This window comes from Mangifera indica, chromosome 2 (genome assembly GCF_011075055.1).
Source record: "Mangifera indica cultivar Alphonso chromosome 2, CATAS_Mindica_2.1, whole genome shotgun sequence".
In the NCBI taxonomy this organism is placed as follows: domain Eukaryota; kingdom Viridiplantae; phylum Streptophyta; class Magnoliopsida; order Sapindales; family Anacardiaceae; genus Mangifera; species Mangifera indica.
In genome coordinates, this window is record NC_058138.1 from 15,484,540 (window position 1) to 15,505,579 (window position 21,040).

General features: G+C 30.2%; 4 protein-coding genes across 4 annotated transcripts; 2 read left to right on the forward strand and 2 right to left on the reverse strand.

Moving 5' to 3' along the window:
• Positions 1-1,460: 1,460 nt before the first annotated feature.
• On the forward strand, positions 1,461-3,103 carry LOC123209747 (peroxidase N-like). Its single transcript, XM_044627881.1, has 4 exons — positions 1,461-1,676; positions 1,914-2,096; positions 2,216-2,378; positions 2,563-3,103. Exons 1-4 carry the CDS (start codon positions 1,461-1,463, stop codon positions 2,982-2,984), a joined length of 984 nt encoding a protein of 327 aa, XP_044483816.1. The 3' UTR covers positions 2,985-3,103.
• A 335-nt stretch (positions 3,104-3,438) lies between these two features.
• On the reverse strand, positions 3,439-5,224 carry LOC123209542 (lignin-forming anionic peroxidase-like). Its single transcript, XM_044627631.1, has 4 exons — positions 5,018-5,224; positions 4,681-4,869; positions 4,409-4,571; positions 3,439-3,891 (listed from the first exon to the last, which is right to left on the reverse strand). Exons 1-4 carry the CDS (start codon positions 5,222-5,224, stop codon positions 3,497-3,499), a joined length of 954 nt encoding a protein of 317 aa, XP_044483566.1. The 3' UTR covers positions 3,439-3,496.
• Positions 5,225-16,409: 11,185 nt separating this feature from the next.
• On the forward strand, positions 16,410-18,610 carry LOC123208596 (peroxidase N-like). Its single transcript, XM_044626131.1, has 4 exons — positions 16,410-16,625; positions 17,495-17,677; positions 17,756-17,918; positions 18,064-18,610. The coding sequence occupies exons 1-4, from the start codon at positions 16,410-16,412 to the stop codon at positions 18,483-18,485; spliced, it is 984 nt and encodes a 327-aa protein (XP_044482066.1). The 3' UTR covers positions 18,486-18,610.
• Positions 18,611-19,153: 543 nt separating this feature from the next.
• LOC123209793 (lignin-forming anionic peroxidase-like) lies at positions 19,154-21,040 on the reverse strand. Its single transcript, XM_044627935.1, has 4 exons — positions 20,768-21,040; positions 20,452-20,640; positions 20,191-20,353; positions 19,154-19,695 (listed from the first exon to the last, which is right to left on the reverse strand). Exons 1-4 carry the CDS (start codon positions 20,972-20,974, stop codon positions 19,301-19,303), a joined length of 954 nt encoding a protein of 317 aa, XP_044483870.1. The 5' UTR covers positions 20,975-21,040; the 3' UTR covers positions 19,154-19,300.

The following is a 21,040-nucleotide window of genomic DNA, read 5'->3' on the forward strand; positions in this document are numbered from 1 at the left end:
TTTTAATATATTAATTTTGAGTTTACATAATTAGAGATTTCATCAATTGAAATGATTTAAAAATAATGATATCATTTTAGGAACGAGTCAAAAATAGAGAGATTGACACCAAGAGTGGGTTTGGAAGTCGAATCGTCACTGAGAATGAGCTAAAAATGGAGAATTGATGCTAGAAATGGAGAGTGGATTAGTTCCAAAGAGGGAAATAGTGAAGGTGAAAGAAAGTGAGAAGAAGATGGTTTATATAATTTTTTAAAAACTAAAATAGTTAGGGATAAAATAATAATATAACTTTCAAATACCGTGTCACAAATCTTTTATATTAACATATTTTAGTTTTACATGAGAAATTGTTATATATATGACATCATAATAGTGAAAAAATGTTTTTAAGTAAAACCTTCTTGATGCAAGACAATGTATGCATATTTATTTATAACAATAATACTATATACATAATTTTATACACAAACAACGATATGTTATAATGTAATTAAGTGTTATTTTATTTTTGATTTTTAACTATATAATTACATAATAACACGTCGTTATTTATATACAAAATTATACATATAAAATTACTCTTACTGAAAAATAGTTATCGATCATATTTACTAATCACCAACCAGAGATAAAAAATTCATAAATGGTAAATTCTTTAGGGGATGATAACAACCATATTTGATTTCTAGGTTTTTTCATAAAGGTTATGATACAATCTAATTAGTATCATATTAAAAAAATGTGAATATTTACAAGAGAAAAGACAGAATATGTTTCAATAACAATATGAAAGACAACTTGTTAACATAATGCCTCTTTACACAACAATCACTTAGCAATTTCTTATTGATTGATCTGCAAGTCAAATCTTCACAGCCTTATTATGCAATGACTTGTTGGAGACTAATTAGTATCTTACTGTAAGAAAGCTTTAGGCACTTTCAGTGAAGAAACATTTGACTGATGATCAGTTTCAAATCAATGGCCCAAATTCAACCTGCTCCCATTATATCTTAGTTGTACTCAAATTGAATCAACGCTTGCATGTACAGAATGGAAAGCCAAAGGCTTTCGGTTTCTTCTAATCTTATTTAATTTAGTGCTTAATTAATTTTAATTGCTTGGACTGCATAGTTTATAAGAAATTCCGATAACCATCAACCCACAAAACCTAACAATTTATCAGCTAATCTGTCATTTTTCTGATAATTAAACTCATCGGTTCAGGTTTTTGAGCACAAACCCTAGCTGTGCAGCCGCCATACATCATCTCCACTTAGCTTTAAAAGTATGAACACGTGTGTTAATATTCATGCAACGATGGAATATAAAATGCTCTAAATCACAGATAAATTTACTTATAAATAGAAGTATTTCCAAGTGTTTTTCTATAAGCGCATTTTACTTGGCTTTGTTCTTTGCTAATTAGCATTAGACGGTTCTCTTGTGTTGAAAGAATGGATAGGTCAAGGAATTTGAAGGGTTTGATTCGCTTAATAATTTTCGTTATGTTGTTTATGGCTGTGAGACCTCAGTTGACTACTGATTTCTATTCAAAATCTTGTCCCAATCTCCTTCAAATTGTGAGGAAGGAAGTTATCAAAGCTGTTAAAGCTGAAACCAGAATGGCAGCTTCATTGCTTCGACTTCACTTCCATGATTGCTTCGTGAATGTAAGTACACGTTTTGCTGTGCTAATTTAATCAACATGTCGTGGTTAATAGAATTATTGTTTATTCAAAAACACTTTTTGAGTAAAATAAATCATGAGTGCGGTGGGTAAGAGCTCTTATGCAGCCATGCTCTTGATTTTTATTATCATCTTTAAAAAAAACTTCTTTTATTAGTTCAGCATATCATAAACGTAGTTAATTAATTATTTAATTATATCCTAATTTAATTCTTTACAGGGGTGTGATGCATCAATTCTGTTGGATGGAAGTGACAGTGAGAAGTTCTCACTTGCTAATAATAATTCAGCAAGAGGATACGAAGTTATCGACTCCATAAAAACTGCAGTGGAGAATAAATGCAGTGGAGTTGTCTCATGTGCTGATATATTAACAATAGCTGCAAGAGACTCTGTGGTCTTGGTAAGTTTTTTATTTTCAGTAAAACAATAAATAATATTACATGTAGTGGAACTAAGATATATATATATATATATATATATATATATATATATATATATATATATATATATAATTTGCAGAGTGGAGGACCTACATGGAAAGTTCCACTGGGAAGAAGGGATGGATTTGTGGCAAACCAATCAGCATCTAGTAATCTTCCTTCTCCATTTGACACAATAGATCAAATTTTTAAAAAATTTTCTGACGTGGGCTTAAACATCTCTGATGTGGTTGCTCTTTCAGGTATATATATGTATTATTTTATCATTAATTCATAATTATTTAATAACATTAAAATATATCATCTATGTATCTATTTTATGACGCATATATATATATATATATATATATATATATATATATATATATATATATATATATATATATTACTATCAGTCACATTAATTTTTAACTCTTTATTATTTAGGTGCTCATACAATTGGCTTAGCCAAGTGTTCACTCTTCAGCAATAGACTATTCGATTTCAATCAAACAGGCTCTCCAGACCCAACAGTGGATCCGGGAGTGCTTTCCGATTTGCAAAGTTTCTGTCCAGTTAATGGCGATGGAAACAGGATGACTTCTCTTGATCGAAACTCCACCGATCTATTTGACAACCATTATTTTAACAACTTGATCAACAACAAGGGTCTTCTTTCTTCGGATCAAGCTTTGTATTCAAGCTCTGAGGCTCAGTCCACAACCAAAAGCATTGTTGAAAGCTACAATAAAAATCCTACCCTTTTCTTCTCTGACTTTGTCAATTCTATGATCAGAATGGGGAATATTAGTCCTCTTACCGGCTCCAATGGTGAGATCCGGAAGAATTGCAGGACGGTTGGCTCTTAAAATTGTGCTACATATATGAACCAAGAAATAGTAAAATAAAAGGAAATAAGGTTTGCTATATTAAATCTTAAAGTTGTGTAATGAATGTTAGATTTGCTAATCAAGGTCTTGTTGTAAGATCTACTGTCAAAGTATGGAGTTAATTATTGTTAAATGAAATTTAGTGATGCAGCCTATATGATAATTATATATAATCACACAATTTAATTAGAAGAATTTTCTAGGAATTAATTTCTTAAATAAACAAGTTAATTAATAGGGGTAAATGTATACAAACTTATCCAACAAATTAATTCATATAAATTATTCTTTAATATTATTCATAACATAATAACACTTCTTTAACTTGCTTAACTTCTTAATACTAATATGGCAAATTATTTATTTAATTATAAGAAACTTTACAAATTAAAACAAAAAAACTTACAACTATGGCAACCCTTCTTGCCAACAATACATAATAACACTTGAACATCTCATAATAGCATACGCTTAATATCCATCCACCTTAATTAATTAACCATTCTGCAGTTGGTTCTAATTTCACCGTTGCTGCCTGTCAAAGGGCTAATATTTCCCATCTTGATCATAGACGCACCAAAGGCATCGAAGAAGGCAGATTGGCTGCCGGCAAACTGGTTCACTATGGCCACCGTGTCGGCACCGGAAGTCGAGAATAATTCCTGATCGGTTTGGAGAAGACCGCGGTTGTTTTGGAGATTAACATAGTAGTTGTTGTCGAAGGCATCAGGAGTTGTTACGTCAAGATTGTTTAAATTTTGATCGGAGGATTCGCAATTTTCTTGAAGAGTCTGTAAATATGTGGGATCCAGTGTTGGGTCCGGGTTGCTTGCATTTAGACGTTGATTGAATGAAACACAACGAGCTCTTCCTATGGTGTGTGCGCCTGAGCCATAGCCATTTCCACAGAGAATTAAAAGAAACAATAATTTTATTCATTAACATTTATACACAAAAATTTGTCTGTTTGTCTGAAAATTCTTAGATTACAAACTTTCGAAAGTTCTGATAAACGCTGAAAGAGAAAGTTTTAGGGTTTTTACTATAAGAAAGTTTGACTGAAGCCAGCTATAAATATAAAATCACAAATTTTTAATATTTCGGATGTAGACACTTGTATTTTATAAAAGATTTGAAATTCCATTAACTAGTCAACCGATGTAAGTAAACAGTATTTAATGATCAATATGAGAGAACTTGATTAATTTTTTTTTATTTTAATGTTAGATAATATCTGTAAACTATTTACCTAGGTCAGCTAATCAATATCCAAATTTCGAGATGTACAAGAACATTATATAGAAATTTACAACATATTCTTTGTCAACAATTAAGTATTTTTGAACTTTCCTTTTGTTTAATATTTAGAATGAGTCAAATTTGAAATGAATTAAAAGAGTTACCAGACAAAGCGACTAGGTCAGTGGTGTCAAGTCCTTGATCTGCAAATTTCTGTGTAATTGTCGGTAGATCTTCAACGGGACTTGGGATGGCAGAGGTTCCAGCACTGTTTGCAGTTCTGCTATCTCTTCTTCCTAATTGCACTTCCCAGGATTGACCTCCATCCTGTAAATTAACCGCAAAATTAGTTTTCATTTTAACATTCATGCATGCATAAAGTTAATCAATTACTCAGCCAGCTAGCCAGAGGAAGAAGATGAAAAAAATGAAGTACCAAAACGACTAAAATTTCAGAGGCAAGAGCCAAGATATCGGCACAAGAGACAACTCCTGGGCAAACATTTTCAACTGCTGTTTTGACATCATCGATTACTGCATATCCATCTGTGGATTCATTTGGTACAGCATTTTTCTCGCTGTCTATGTCGGCTGCATCGTCTAACAATAGCGAAGCGTCACAACCCTTCATTAAAGAAAAGGAAAAAATCGAATCAACAAAACTTGTTCATCAGTAATTTCATTTTGTCTCTACTTATATATTTTTTTTAAAATATATTTGATATAGTCTTTCTCGTAGTGTTGCGGGTAAAGAAAGAAAAAGGAATAGTTACATTGACAAAACAATCATGAAAGTGAACACGGATAATCTTGGCGCCAAGTCGGACGTCACTGTCTCTAGCCGAGACTAAAACACCACTAACAGTGCTAGTTAAGTTTGGGCAAGTGGTATCATAAAAAGTAGAGCTCAATTGAGCCCTAGAAGCCCCAAACGTTGTAGCAAGAATGAGAAAAATAGTCGAAAATAGAAATGAAGACATCTTTTTTTTGGCTTTTAGTTAAGAGAAGAAATAGAACTCAAGATGCGAGAACTAAAACTATATTGAATCCTTTATATAGAGAAAGATGGAGGCTTGATTAGTGAAGTACTTTCCCTTTCTAGTTAATTAAATAGAAAATATTCAAATATTGTGGGGCTTGTCAACATTTCTTTGTTTGAAATACTCAATTTGGTGATGCTACACCAAGTCTCTTGTGATTTTAAAAAAGACTTTTCAAAACAACTCAGGTGCGGCTCCTGATTTTTTTAGAGTCAATTAACAAAAAATTATAATTTACCTAAGAAATAATTAAATCTAATTTGTTGTCCATAACTAATTACAAGATGTACTAATTGAGGTACGCTATATTTACACAAACATAATAACTATCAATTTTGATAGTAATGATTATATAAAAATGTGATTGAATATTATTTTATTGTTAATTTAAAATTATTTAATCATATAATAATATATAATTGATATATTTTATAAATATGCAGTTTTATTTTAATTAAATCTGCTAAAGATTAGAACTTTTTATGAAATTTAATTTTCCAGGTGATTGGTAATCAGCCCACTTAATTAATGTGTGCGGGCACACTGAAAGACCATATAATTCAAATTTTATATAATATTATTTGTATTACAATACACGTAATTTATAGATAAATCAATTAGTAATTGTAGGGGAATCATGGAGCAAACATCTTAATTTCAACACTACGGATTTTATTTGCTTAGTCAAATTGCTGTCTTGTCGGTTTTCAACCATGGTGAAAGTCAATTCAAGTAATTTATCATGCTGGTTGGAAACTTTCTGCTTACTAGTTGTAGTATAAACGCTATTAAGTATAAACGAGTTGTAGTCAAATTAGGACGCATCAAATTTTGGATTTTATAGGAAAGATCAAACACTTATTATGTAAAAAAAAAAAAAAAAAAAAGCTACTGCAGCTACAATATAGCTGTTATATGATCATTCACTTGACTAATACTTAGAGATCATTCACCTATTATGTAAAACTTTCTGTGTACTACTTGTACCTTGTCGTGAGAAACATTTTGGAAGAAGAATTGCCTAAAGTTAGAGAAGCAAGATAAGGTTTAAGGTTTTTCAAATATCTATGCGGATGAATCAAACTTTGCTTCAATTAATTTGTCAGTAGTTTCTCACTTTGATGATGGATCATGGACTCAGGTTAAACCGATAATATTTGTTACAATTGTTTTCTAGTTTTGAGAAACTAGCTAGTGGACAAGTTTTGATAGGCAATGATAGCGCTTGTAAAACAATGGGCATATTCATATAAAAAATTATGGTGGATCAATTAAAGCTTTGACAAATGTCTGGTATGTTCTTGATTTCATCTCATTTAGGAATTGTTGCATATAAAGGACTCACTATTGAAAGATTGTTGTGCTCAAGGTTGGTCACCACAACAGGGGTTTAAACAAACATGGTTGATGGGTGTACTAAAGGTGAGTTTGCATGGATGTTGGCTTCTTGGGTGTGTTTTTACCTGTTGAGAGTGCTTTAGGTTGAGGCATGCACAATGTAGTTAGAGGGCACAATGAAAAGGGATTAGGTCATCTAGACACAATTGGTTCGAGAGTTGGAGTCGCTTCTCTAACGAGTTTAAGGTAGGACAAAATCAATGACACTAAGTCATAATATGGGCATATACAAGATTGATCCTTGAGAAGATAGTATAAGGATGTTGCATGGGCAGGTTGAAAAGTGTAGGCATTGACAATTGATATGAAAGCATAACCATCACCAAAGGTTGTGAACTAAAAAAATCTCCTACAAAAAAAATGTGATCAAATACAAAGCAAATGTCATTAATTAAAGTGCACATCAAACCTTGTGAGGGGGTGTACTAGGTGAAAGGTGGGGCTCTTTCGGGGTGTTGTGTGAGATATTGACATAATGAGGTAGTCGTGATTGACAGGGGTCAAGCATCCCTTTAAGTCATATGGATGACAATCATCACATGGTGTATTGGTGCAAGTGGAAGGGTCTGTGGGTGTTTGCGAGTTGAGTGGTGCACAAGGGTGTGCACCATTTTTGAGTGGGGGAGAGTGTCATAGCTTAAGGTTGTTGAGTGTAACAAGGGCTTGGGTAGACATGGTTGATGGGCATGCTAAAGGGTGAGTGTGTGTGATTGTTGGTTTCGTAAGTGTATTGTTATTTGTTAAGGACACTCTAACCACAGAGTATGCATAATGTAACCGAGAGGTGCATTGAAGGGAGACTAGACCATTTTTGCACAAACTGGTTGTGAGCCATGACATATGCATTTAAGACATGCGGTAGAGAAAATAATTGAAAGTTTGGTGAAATAGGGTTATTGAAATTGAAGGACTTGAAATTTTGTAAATTGGAATTTTGTGAACATTGTATTGTAGGAAAACAAACAAAAGTAAAGTTTGGAAATGCAATTCATTATACAAAATGAATTCTAGATTATGCGCACACAATTGTTTGAGAGTATATTTGGAGTGTAGATACTATGTGATGGACGATTGTCTCATCAAGGTGGAGTTTTCTCTTGAGATTTTTTTTTTTTGTAGTGAAGATTTGTTGACAAAAATGATTCAAAACATATTGTTTATGAAATTGTGGCTTATGTCTCACATGAAGTAGTAAACAAGTTGTTATTGTTGTTGTTAAGTGTTTATGATACTATTCCACAAATTAGTAAGATTTGCTCCATTAAATTTTTGGGTGAATATCTTAAGTTTGCAAGCGAGTTTTCATTAAATTTTGTAATCCTCATATCTAATGAATTGGCCATCACAACCCAAAGACATAGACATACTTGTTGAACCTCAAAAAATTTTTCATTTGTTCTTTTTTTTTTTCTTTATAAATTTTGCTCAATAATTTTGTATTTTCTTAAGTGCTTTAGCTGCAGAAGTTGTATAATTTTATACTATTTTCTTTTTTAGCGCAACAATTTTGAGTATAGTTGATGAGATAGTTAATTTTTGTCTTTGTTTTTTTTTTTTTTTAAATTTTAGTAAATGAACTCAAGGAAAGTAATTACGCATTTGGGGGCTTTGCAAATGTTATTTCAATACATTGTCAATGAATTCAAAAGTATTTATATATGAAATTCTCAAAAATTTTATGTAAGAACTTTCTTGTTAGAGGATTATTCAATATAAATATATAGTCAATCTCCAGGGTAAACATCTTGAAATTTTAGCATCTTCGGCTGCTAACTTCAGAAACTCTAAAATTGAGGTCAATGATCGAACACTGACTTTTAATCCACAGTTCATTTCAAGATTTACAACTTTTATATACATAAAAAATATTATTATTGTTACTTTACATGGATTAATTTTTTGCTTTGCTGAAGAAATGCTTTCATATTTCAGTTTTTAAATAAAGCAGTCGGCCGTGATTAGCATAAGGAAAATTCTAAATTTGATTTGTGTTTGTGGTCTACTAGTTTTGGGATACTTTAGATGAAATAAATAAGAATCTAGAATGCAAATATTTTGTCAACTGTATTTAACAAGGAAAATTTTGACTTTTCATTTTTCTCACAATCCATGCATGACCTGTAATTTGAAAGGAGCGACTTAATAGTTTTATCTTATTATAAAAATTTCTTTTGACTCAAACTAAAGTCATAGCATAAAAGTTAATTTATTAGTGAATTCTAAAGACTAATTTGTTGATGAAGCTAATAAAATAGACTTGTTACATGAAGTATAAAGTCAAGTAAACGCTTATGGCATCTTAATTGTTTCTAAGAAGTTAATTATTCCTAGAAAGTTAATTGTTTTAGAACACCCTTGTAAGTGTTTTACTGGATTTTGACTTTGTTTGACAGTAATGTGAGAAATATTACAGACTAAACTAAACGTTTTTGAAATTATTTTCCAAATGACAATTTTGACATTTTTTATTCTTGAAAGCAAGAAATAGTAACATTATAAGAAAGTGTTTTGAAATTTCTTTTAAAGAAATGTCAATTTTCATACATGAACCTTCAAACCTCAATATTTCATTTGATAATATATTGTTAGAACCCGTTATGATTTTTTTACACAAGTTAAAACAATAATATCTGTAATTAGATAGTAAGTTTAAACCATTTTTTTTTTCAATTATATGATAATTTCCTTCTAATTAAACGGTACGATAAGATCTAGTTGAAGAGAAAAATTTGTCTTCATTATAACGATGTTTCTTTCATTAAACCTTTGGGGCTTAACTTGTGTTATCAAATATATTAAAGTGTTAAAACCTTTTCTTGCTACTCATAATTTAACGCTTGTGTTTTTGTTGTAACATCGGACGGTCTTCTATTTTTGTATACAAAACAACAGAAATGGTTATGTCATCGTTGAAAACTGATTAAAATAAGGCCAATTTTGACCCCATTGCTTAATTCATGAATGACGTATTTTCAAAATAACTCAAGTATTCATTCATCACATCAGTAAACAGGTATACGGAGCATGTTTTCATTGAGTTAAAACAAAGCCATTCTTCATTCTATTCATAAAGTAAATTATGCTATAGATTAAATTATAAAAAGGAGTTTTATCTCTTTAAATAATATTTTTTTATATCCTTTTTAAACTTTAAAAGATTCTTAAATATAATTTTAAAAGAGTCTTAACTGGGTTTTCAGGCTTTGTCCCCAGATTTATTGAAAAAAAAAAACAAACCGCGCACAAATATCAATGATAAAATTATATTTTAAAGAAAACGGTCAGCTAAGCTTTTGTGTCGAGTAGACTTAGATTTTAAATTCAACCATATGGATCATGATTCATGTATATCTTGATCAGTGCTTATTCCTTTTGTCTATGTCATCAATTTTCTCCGCACATGAAATTTCAAATTCTAATGAGAATATTCCGACCTTCCATTTTCTAAATTCTTATGATTATATCTTGATACTTGACTCATTTTAATTTCCTTTTACTATTTTTTTATTAAATAATGGGAATTAGGGGGAGAAAAGATTCACTGACATCGTCATTTAGACCTTTTATTTTACATTATTTTAAGAATTTTTTTTGTTAAGGAATCTAGCTATAATAGTGCGAAAAAATAAGTCAAGTGGTAATTTTTTTTAGTGGTTTTAGATAGCAAAATCAGACTAACATTTCAATGCTTAATCAAAGTCACTAATGATGTTAAAAATTTGAGTAATATAATGACATATTATCATGTAATTAAATATTTTAAATTTAAAATAAAATAATATTTAATTATTTGATGATACAATTTTTATAATCAAATTTATATTTATTATTTAATACATAATTTTACTTATAACTAAATATACATTTTCATTAAAAATCAATGAGAATAATCTATTATTTTTATTTGAATATTATTTGTGCAATCAGTGCCCGAAAATTTTTTTTATACATAGTGTATATATACTCACCCACCAAACATGCGAAATATTATATACTTCTTTCACTGTTCATTAAACATTAAAATGTCTATTTTGAGGAAATTTAACTTCATGTGGTCTGAAATATTGTTTAAAAAGGATTCAATTAATAGATATAGAAGAGTATTATCTCTTTGGTTATTGTATATTATTTAGTAGACATAAGTTTGACACTATTTTAAGTAGGGCTGGATTCTAACCGAGTCAGTTCGAACTCGGCTTGGACGAGTCCAAAACGAGCTGGCCCTAACCGAGCTTGGCTCGGACGAGTCGGCCCTAGTTAAGCTTGGCTCAGATGACCCCGAAACGAGCCAACCTTAGTCAAGCTCGAGCTACTCGTCAGATTTTTTAATTAAAATTTTTGATATAAAACAACATCATTTTGACAATATATATTACAATGACGTCGTTTTAATAACGAAAAACGAGTCGAATCAAATTTGAACCGAGTTTAAGCTTGGCTTTCACGAGCTCAAACTCGAGCTCAACTATATGTGAATTGAGTTGATCTCGAGCTCTACTCAATTCGGCTCGAATTCAACCATAATTTTAAGAGATAATTTTTTTATCAATAAAATATAATAAAAATTTTTGTGTAGAGATATTCTGGGGTTATTTTAAGAATAATATTATATTTATTAACTCTTTTTTACCAATGCATGTATATAAACTGATGTAATTTCATATGATTGAAAGAAGAAGCTTTTTCTCCTATTCTGAAGACCCCTAGTTGTTCACTGCTATAATCTCATCTTATTCGAATGGTCATAATTGTAGTATTTTGTATTTTCTCTTTATAAATGCAATGTACGTAATTGCGAAATGACTTGGTTCTGTAGTTGCTAGGTCGCACAGGTTGGGTCACCATATAAACAGAAATACAAGTCTTGGTTCTGTAGTTGCTTTTGGAAATAAAAATCTCAATAGAAGTTTCTATTTCCTTTCAATTTTGCTCGAGGTTATTCAATTACAGACACTTCTCTTGCTTTAATTCAGTTGTCTTGTTCAACTTAAGAGTGGTTCTTTTCTTTTTTCACTTTACATAGCAAAATCTGATTAACATTTCCATGCTTAATCAAGTAAAAATAAGTGAATATTTTCATAAAAGTCAATTAGAAAGATAGATTATTTTGAATATTAGTTTAGTAATTAGAATAATTAGGATATTAATAAAATTATGTGTATATATTTTTTAGTATATAAATAGGTATATAAATAATATGTGATCATATAAATAAATAATTTTAAATTAAAGATAAAATAATACTTATTTTCAAAATTATATATCAGTTATATGTTTATTTATATTTTAAAAAATGTATAAACATTCGATATTTCAGAATTATTTTATGCATAATGTATAATAGGGGTGCAAACGTTCCCATTAAATTAAGAAATTAAGTCAATGTGAACATGAAAAGTCAATTTAGGACGCTAAGAATCAATTAAGTACTTTCCGTATGTACTTGGATTAAATTAAGCAAATATGGACTCATTTTGTTTCCTTTGTCATACCATACGACTACGTAATTTTCTACAAATAGACTTGGACTTCCATTTGTTTGAAATATAAGGTTCTTTTGATTAGTTTTCTTGGTTTTGAAATTTAAAGAAAGACTTGATGGATCCCTCACTTTATCCTGAAACAGACAAAAGAAGATCAAGTTTATCGTACATATTACATAGAGCAAGAGTAAAAATCAAATAATTAAAAAGGAAAATTATGGCGGCTGATGGACGAACGATTAATAAAGAGACGTATTAAGCTTATAGCTATTAATTTTCATGGTTGGTATAAAAAATTATAAAAATTGCCCACCCAATAATTTGTCGGAAATATATTAGATTTACAAGTATAAAAATTAAAATTTATATTATACAAAATCAATTAACTTGTGTTAAAATCTAATTCATACATTTATATACCAATCATTTTACTCAAGTTTATTAGATGTGAGAGTCTGTCTTTCGACTCAATTGGTTTTCGGCTAGGTACGTTGTTATTTGTATCCAAAAATACCTAAGTTATTAAGTCCATCGTTTGACTCGTGCTCTGATACCATATCGAAAATATATATATTAAGTTTACAAGTATGAATATTAAAACTCATATTATACAAAACTAATTGACTTGTTGTTAGACTTACCTTTCGGCTCAGCCAATTTTTGGCTCAACTGACAATACATCTACCTAAAAACCAGTTGAGCCAAAAAGATTGGTTTAACAGTCTATATGCTTACACTTAACTGGATGTGTTAAAAACTCAAATAAAAAATAAATAAAGAGAGTCTCATATCTAATAAACTTAAGTAAAATGAGTAGTATATAAGTGTGTAGATTTATTCTTAATACAAATCAATTAATTTTATGTAATATGAGTTTTAATCTTTATACTTATAAACTCAATATATATTTCTAACATAATTAAATAACTTTAAAGAAACTAATGATGTTAAATTGCTAAGTTTCATATATCAACATGGCACCCTGATCTTATATACCATTCTTAAGATGAGATACCTCTTCTAGAAGCTATCTAATTAATTTCTCAATTAAAGACTTTCGAAATTCTGTGTTGTTGATAAAATACAAACTGTAAACTAGAAAAACTCTACGTTTGAGCTTCGACAAATCGCATCTAGCTGATCACATGTATGCATGAATAATTCTCTTGGTTGGATATTATAGTCAATGTTCAACTATTTGGACCGATTCTTGTGGCCTTCCACAAATTCCATTACTTTCCAGGCGGCCCTCTAAATATAAATTCTGAATTACTATTTCTTTTTTAATTTGCACAGTTAAATTTAGAGAGAATTACTTAATTTAATACCTCCTGCGATTACATTCTCCTATAGAGTACACTACGGTCTTGGTCTACCATTTTACACTGTAGAAAATTTGCCCCCGGTTTTAACGACCATTATCAGGACAGTTAAGTAAACTAAAATGACAAAAATACCCCTAAACAATCATAGCCGATTAATTGGATAACTTTCAACTTGTGTATTATCCTCCTAATCAATAAAATTATATATATTCAGTTTAAATATATAAATATGTACACATTTATTTATTATTATATAATTACATGATTTTAAATTTAAAATAAAATAAAATAAAATTATATGATAATATATGTATATATATATATATTTATATATTTAAAATAAATATGTATAATATTTATCTTCCTAAATTATTAGTAGGACTTTTAATTGGCTTACAGAATCAAATTTGATTTATTCAAAATTGTGTATGTCAAAAAATTTTGGGTTCGGGCTTTGAGGCTTAAGATCTTTTGTTTAGGTTACTTTTATTAAAAAATTTTGGGCTTTAGGTTATTTTAAACCTATTTTAGACTTATTTTATAACTTCAAAAATATGTAAAAGCACTTCTATAATTTTCTAATAGGTTTGAACCCTGCAAACTAAGTGAACCTTGGTAACACTTATACCTCATTGAAGATTACATGTTCTCTATAATGAGAACTAAGTGGAAGAATGTTAAAGAATTCGAACGGCCAGAGCAAAATTGCATATTTATTCACCAACAAACAAACCTCTGCTCTTGATACCGAGAAAATAAATGGCAGAAAAGTAATTTATGTGAAGGTAAAGTAATCGGAAAAAAAAAATTTAGAATTTGATTTCAAATCTTTTTCATAGTAAGGTTTTTTTTTTTTTTTAAGTTTTAAGATATTCTTTTCTGACGGAGAGTTTTTTTTTTTTAAGTTTATAGACAAAGAGTATATAAGAAATTACACAAAAAAAAATATTTTAAATCAAATTTTAAAGGATATTCTTATTAACGTATTTCATTAATGAAACTGAATGTCGTATTGGTAAATTGATTTTTCAAATTTAAACAGTAAAAAATGTTATTTCATTAAAATTCAGTTAGGAAATAGTCATTCAACTTTTAATTATAAAAAGATTGAAAAGAAAAAAGCGGATGTCTACACATTGTGCTAATTATAATACTTTTGATATTTAAAAGGTTTTTGAAACTTTTTTTTTGGTTAATTTGAGATTATATAAAACTTATGAAAATGAAATGGTTAAGGATAAAAGAATAATTTAACCTTTAGATATGGTATCAGAAATTTTTTCTATTAAAGAAACATCGTAATAGTGGAAAAATGTTTTCAAGCAAAACTTTGGGTGGGGGAATGCTCATAAATATGATAACACAATTGTTGATGCAAGACAATAATGTATGCATATTAAATAATTATCATATTTACTTAGATGATAATATCATTTAAATATCATATTAATATTGGCCAAAAGACTTATTCTCAACCAAAGTATTCTGCTTTTTTAAGTTGTCACCTCTTAACATTAAAAATCTCTCACTTCTTAAAATTTATTCCTCCCCCCCCCCCCCTTAAACAGTAAAAACTAATAGTTTGTCTTCTTGATCAAGTTTTAAAAAATAACATTTTCTCTCATTAAGATTTAATTTTCAATCTCCGATGCCATTGTCGGTGATGAAGAGTTCCCAACGCGTTACCATGCTCTGACGGTCTCTCTCCCTTCCTCTGAAACACTGGCCAACAAAGGTCTTGTTTGGAAAGATGAAGACGAAGATCTCATCTTTGTTTGGAAAACGATCGTCTTCCCATACATTTTCTTCTGGAAAGATGGCCATTTTCCCAAATGACATTTTCATCGATCGACATTTTAGAGAAGGGGAGAGAGATCGTTGGAGTATGATGATACGTTGGAGACGCTTTATCGTCAATCATGGCTTCAGAGATTGAAAACTAAACGCTAGGAATGAATGTCATTTTTTAAAATTTAATTTAGGGGTAAACTTTTAATTTTTAGGATTTAAGAGGGGAAAAAAGATTAAATTTTAATTTATTTTTAATATTACAAATGAAATGACAATTTTACTATTGAAACTAATATATTTAACTTTTTATAGATGGGTGTTTAAGATTTTTATAGTTAAAGGAAGGATATTTAAGAAAATATGATACTTTGGGTGAGAATAAGTCCTTTGGCCTATTAATATTCAAAAGAGAAAAGACAGATTACGTTTCAATAACAATATTAAAGACAACTTGTTAACGTAATGCCTCTTTACACAACAATCACTTAGAGCAATTTCTTATTGATTTATCTCCCAAGTCAAATCTTCACAATTTTGTTATGTAATTACCTGTTGGACACTAAAGAGTATCTTATTGTAAGAAAACTTTTGGCATTTTCATTGAAGAAACATTTTGACTGATGATCAGCTTCAAATCAACGGCCAAAATTCAACCTGCTCCCATTATATCTTAGTTGTACTCAAACTGAATCAATGCTTCCATGTGCAGAAGTGATAGCCAAAAGGCTTTAGGTTTCTTCTAATCTTGTTTAATCTAGTGCGTAATTAATTTTAATTGCCTGGACTGCATAGTTTATAGAAAATGCCGATAACCATCAACCCACAAATCCAAACAATTTATCAGCTAATCTGTCATTTTTCTGATAATTAAACTCATCTGTTCAGGTTTTTGAGCACAAACCCTAGCTGTGCAGCCGCCATACATCATCTCCACTTAGCTCTAAAAGTATGAACACGTGTGTTAATATTCATGCAACGATGGAATATAAAATGCTGAAAACCAAAAATAAATTTGCTTATAAATAGAAGTATTTCCAAGTGTTTTGCTATAAGCGCATTTTGCCTAGCTTTGTTCTTTGCTAATTAGCATTAGACAGTTAATTAATTAATTTCTGTCGTGTTGAAACAATGCACTGGTCAAGGGATTTGAAGGGTTTGATTCGCTTAATAATTTTCTTTATGGTTTTTTTGGCTGTGAGGCCTCAGTTGACAACTGATTTCTATTCAAAATCTTGTCCCAATCTTCTTCAAATTGTAAGAACTGAAGTTATAAAAGCTGTCAAAGCTGAAACCAGAATGGCAGCTTCTTTGCTTCGACTTCATTTCCATGATTGCTTTGTGAATGTAAGTTCAATTTTTGCTGTGTTAATTTAAATCACATGTCATGTTCAAACTATAATTTGGTTTTTTTTTTATTTTTTTTATTTTTTTTACGTATGTTCATGTTGAAAGTCTAGCTATTTAATAAATGTTACGAGTTTTTTTTTTTTTTTTAAGAAACTTCTACTAGTTTCATGTTCATGCATATGATATCTACTAGTTTCATGATCGATTAGTTGCATATATAATCATTATAGGAAAAGATTATTTCGTTTTAAGTCATAAAAGTACACAAATATTTATCGACTAATTGTTTAGAGACACTTTTAGATAATTTCTTGACACTTTTCTTGCTTCAAATTAAAAGACATCATATTTCTTTCCTACAGTGAAAGTTGTAAAAAAAAAAAAAAAAGAGTTTATCAGTGTTTGAATGTATGAGAATAAATTATCATTTTCATTATACTTGTTTTGCTTATATAGAGTTTAGACTTGAAAAATATGTGTATATCTTATAGAATTTTTATAACATGTACATATACATACATACATATACATATATTAGTACTCTTGTTTTCATGAATGATCTTTCCATTTTCTTTTGGTCATGAAAGACATGCATGCAACAAGAATATTCCAATTTCAGAAGGAACTTTAACAAGTATTACTATGGTTAATAGAATTATTGTTACTTCAAAAGCACTTATTGAGTAAAATAAAATCATAAGTGGGGGTGGGTAAGAGCTCTTATGCAACCATACTCATAATTTTTATTATCATCTTTTGGAACAAAATTCTCTAATTAGTTAAGCATATTAGGTGGTTATTAACATCATAAAATAGTTAATTAATTAGTTAATTAATTTTATCCTAATTTAATTAATTCTTTTCAGGGGTGTGATGCATCAATTCTGTTGGATGGAACTGACAGTGAGAAGTTCTCACTTGCTAATAATAATTCAGCAAGAGGATACGAAGTTATCGACTCCATAAAAACTGCAGTGGAGAATCAATGCAGTGGAGTTGTCTCATGTGCTGATATATTAACCATAGCTGCAAGAGACTCTGTGGTCTTGGTAAGTTTTTCATTTTCTGTAAAACAATAAATAATATTAAATATAGTGGAACTAGTTAGGTATTGTTTTAATTTGCAGAGTGGAGGACCTACTTGGAAAGTTCCATTGGGAAGAAGGGATGGATTTGTGGCAAACCAGTCAGCATCTAATAATCTTCCTTCTCCATTTGACGGAATAGATCAGATTTCTCAAAAATTTTCTAATGTGGGCTTAAACATTTCTGATGTGGTTGCTCTTTCAGGTATATATGGTTGTTACTTTATTATTCATATTCAAAATTACCTAATAATATCATTATATATTAACTGTATATCTATTTTGTATATTTAAAATATGTGCAATTTATATTACTATCAGTCAGATTAATTTCTAATTCTATTATTTAGGTGCTCATACAATTGGCTTAGCCAAGTGTTCACTCTTCAACAATAGACTATTCAATTTCAGTCAAACAGGCTCTCCAGACCCAACGATGGATCCAGAAATGCTTTCTGATTTGCAAAGTTTCTGCCCAGTTAATGGCGATGGAAACAAGATGACTTCTCTTGATCGAAACTCCACCGATCTATTTGACAACCATTATTTCAACAACTTGATCAACAACAAGGGTCTTCTTTCTTCGGATCAAGCTTTGTATTCAAGCTCTGAGGCTCAGTCCACAACCAAAAGCATTGTTGAAAGCTACAACAAAAGTCCAACCCTTTTCTTCTCTGACTTTGTCAATTCTATGATCAGAATGGGGAATATTAGTCCTCTTACTGGCTCCAATGGTGAGATCCGGAAGAATTGCAGGACCGTTGGTTCTTAAGACTGTGCTAGATGAAACCAAGAAATAGTAAAATAAAGGAAATAAGGATTTCTATGTTAAATATTAAAGTTGTGTGATGGATGTTAAATTTGCTAATCAAGGTCTTGTTGTAAGATTTACTGTCAATGTATGGAGTTAATTATTGTTACAAGAAATTTAGTGATGTAGCCTATATGATAGTTTTTGCAATTCTAAATGAGATAGAAGTACTACATATAATCACACAATTTAATTAGAATAATTTTCTAGGAATTAATTTCAGAATAAAACATGTTAATTAATAGGAGTAAATGTGTATAAACTGAACCTGCAAATGAATTCATATAAATTATTCTTTAATATTATTCATCATTCAAAACTTTTGTAATATTCGCAAAATTTTGTTATAATTTTATTTGGATCAAATTAAATATTGTTATATTCTTTATTAAACTGAAATAAAATTGTTTAAACATATATTAAAATGTCTTAAATAGAGATTTGTTTTTCTAATATAGGCTTAATAACTCTTTTCCACCTTAGGTAAGATGAAATGATATATCCTTATCGTTTAAGTTTCAAAAAGTTAAATTCTCATTATCATAGGAGTGAAACAATACTACAGCATCAAGGATATTTCAAAGCCAAAATTTGATTAATTTCACGCTTGCTTAATTTCTTAATACAAATTTGGCGAATTATTTATTTAATTATTCGAAGAAACCTTTCTGTTTAATACAAAAAGACTCAGAACTATGGCAACCCTTCTTGCCAACAGTACAAAATAAGAATTGAACATCTCATAATAGCACACACTTAATATCTATCCACCTTAATTAATTAACCCTCCTGCAGTTGGTTCTAATTTCACCATTGCTGCCTGTCAAAGGGCTAATATTTCCCATCTTGATCATAGACGCGCCGAAGGCATCGAAGAAGGCAGATTGGCTGGTGGCAAACTGGTTCACTATGGCCACTGTGTCGGCACCGGAAGTCGAGAATAATTCCTGATCGGTCTGGAGAAGGCCGCGGTTGTTTTGGAGATTAACGAAGTAGTTGTTGTCAAAGGCATCAGGAGTTGTTACATCAAGATTGTTTAAATTTTGATCAGAAGATTGACAATTTTCTTGAAGAGTCTGTAAATATGTGGGATCCAGTGTTGGGTCCGGGTTGCTTGCATTTATACGTTGATTGAATGAGACACAACGAGCTCTTCCAATAGTGTGTGCACCTGAACCATAGCATTTCCAAAGACAATTAAAAGAAACAATACCTTGATTCATTAATATTTACACACAAAATTTTGTATGTTCATATGAAAATTCTTAGATTACAAACATTCGAAAGTTCTGATAAACCCTGAAAGAGAAAGTCTTATTGTTTTTAATATAAAATCGGAAATTTTTAACATGTTATAAAGACTATATTTTTTTTATGCTTTTTGAACTTCTTTTAATTAGTCAGTTAACTGATGTGAGTAAACAGTATTTCATAATTTTCAATATGAAAGAACTTCATTATTTTTTTTTTCTTTGGCTGTTAGATAATATCCGTAAACTATTTAACTATGTCAACCTATCAATACCCAACTTTTAAATGTACAAGAACGGTGGATAAAAATGTACAATTGGTGTTAATATTCTTTGTCAACAATTAATTATATTTTGACTTTCCTTTTGTTTAATATTTAGAACCAGTCAAGATAGAAATGAATTAGATGAGTTACCAGATAAAGCGACTAGGTCAGTAGTGTCGAGTCCTTGATCTGTGAATTTCTGTGTAATAGTAGGTAGATCTTCAATGGGACTTGGAATGGCTGTGGTTCCAGCTCTGTTTGCCGTTGTGCCATCCCTTCTTCCTAGTTGCACTTCCCAGGATTGACCTCCATCCTGTAAAATTACTTTTCATTTTAACATTCATGCATGCATAAAGTTAATCAATTACTCAGCCAGCTAGCCAGAGGAAGAAGATGAAAAAAATGAAGTACCAAAACGACTAAAATTTCAGAGGCAAGAGCCAAGATATCGGCACAAGAGACAACTCCTGGGCAAACATTTTCAACTGCTGTTTTGACATCATCAATTACTGCATATCCATCTGTGGAATTATTTGGTGCAGCATTTTTCTCGCTGTCTATGTCGGCTGCATCGTCTAACAATAGCGAAGCGTCACAACCCTGATTAAATAAAATCGAATTAACAAAACTCGTTCATAGATAGATTCATTTTGTCTACTTATATATATATATTTTTTGTCTAAAAGTTTTACTATTGCAGGTAAAGAAAGAAAAAAAGAATAGTTACATTGACAAAACAATCGTGGAAGTGAACACGGATAATTTTGGCGCCAAGTCGGACGTCACTGTCCCGAGCCGGGACTAAAACACCACGAACAATGCTAGTTAAGTTAGGGCATGTGGTGTCATAAAAGGTAGAGCTCAATTGAGCCCTAGAAGCCCCAAGCGTTATAGCAAGAATGAGAAAAATAGTTGAAAACAGAAAAGAAGACATTTTTTTTTTTTTAGTTAGGAGAATAAATAGAACTCAAAATGCTACTTGCTTTGGTGAGAACTATAA

Bases quoted from the DNA above. Each gene is read 5' to 3' on its own strand.
- LOC123209747 (XM_044627881.1), top strand. From the start codon at position 1,461: ATGGATAGGTCAAGGAATTTGAAGGGTTTGATTCGCTTAATAATTTTC. The intron at 1,677-1,913 runs GTAAGTACACGT...AATTCTTTACAG, and splicing joins TCCATGATTGCTTCGTGAAT to GGGTGTGATGCATCAATTCT. The intron at 2,379-2,562 runs GTATATATATGT...TTTATTATTTAG, and splicing joins TGATGTGGTTGCTCTTTCAG to GTGCTCATACAATTGGCTTA.
- LOC123209542 (XM_044627631.1), bottom strand. From the start codon at position 5,224: ATGTCTTCATTTCTATTTTCGACTATTTTTCTCATTCTTGCTACAACG. The intron at 4,870-5,017 runs GTAACTATTCCT...TCTTTAATGAAG, and splicing joins TTCATGATTGTTTTGTCAAT to GGTTGTGACGCTTCGCTATT. The intron at 4,572-4,680 runs GTACTTCATTTT...GTTAATTTACAG, and splicing joins CTGAAATTTTAGTCGTTTTG to GATGGAGGTCAATCCTGGGA.
- LOC123208596 (XM_044626131.1), top strand. From the start codon at position 16,410: ATGCACTGGTCAAGGGATTTGAAGGGTTTGATTCGCTTAATAATTTTC. The intron at 17,678-17,755 runs GTAAGTTTTTCA...TTTAATTTGCAG, and splicing joins CAAGAGACTCTGTGGTCTTG to AGTGGAGGACCTACTTGGAA. The intron at 17,919-18,063 runs GTATATATGGTT...TCTATTATTTAG, and splicing joins TGATGTGGTTGCTCTTTCAG to GTGCTCATACAATTGGCTTA.
- LOC123209793 (XM_044627935.1), bottom strand. From the start codon at position 20,974: ATGTCTTCTTTTCTGTTTTCAACTATTTTTCTCATTCTTGCTATAACG. The intron at 20,641-20,767 runs GTAACTATTCTT...TTATTTAATCAG, and splicing joins TCCACGATTGTTTTGTCAAT to GGTTGTGACGCTTCGCTATT. The intron at 20,354-20,451 runs GTACTTCATTTT...GTAATTTTACAG, and splicing joins CTGAAATTTTAGTCGTTTTG to GATGGAGGTCAATCCTGGGA.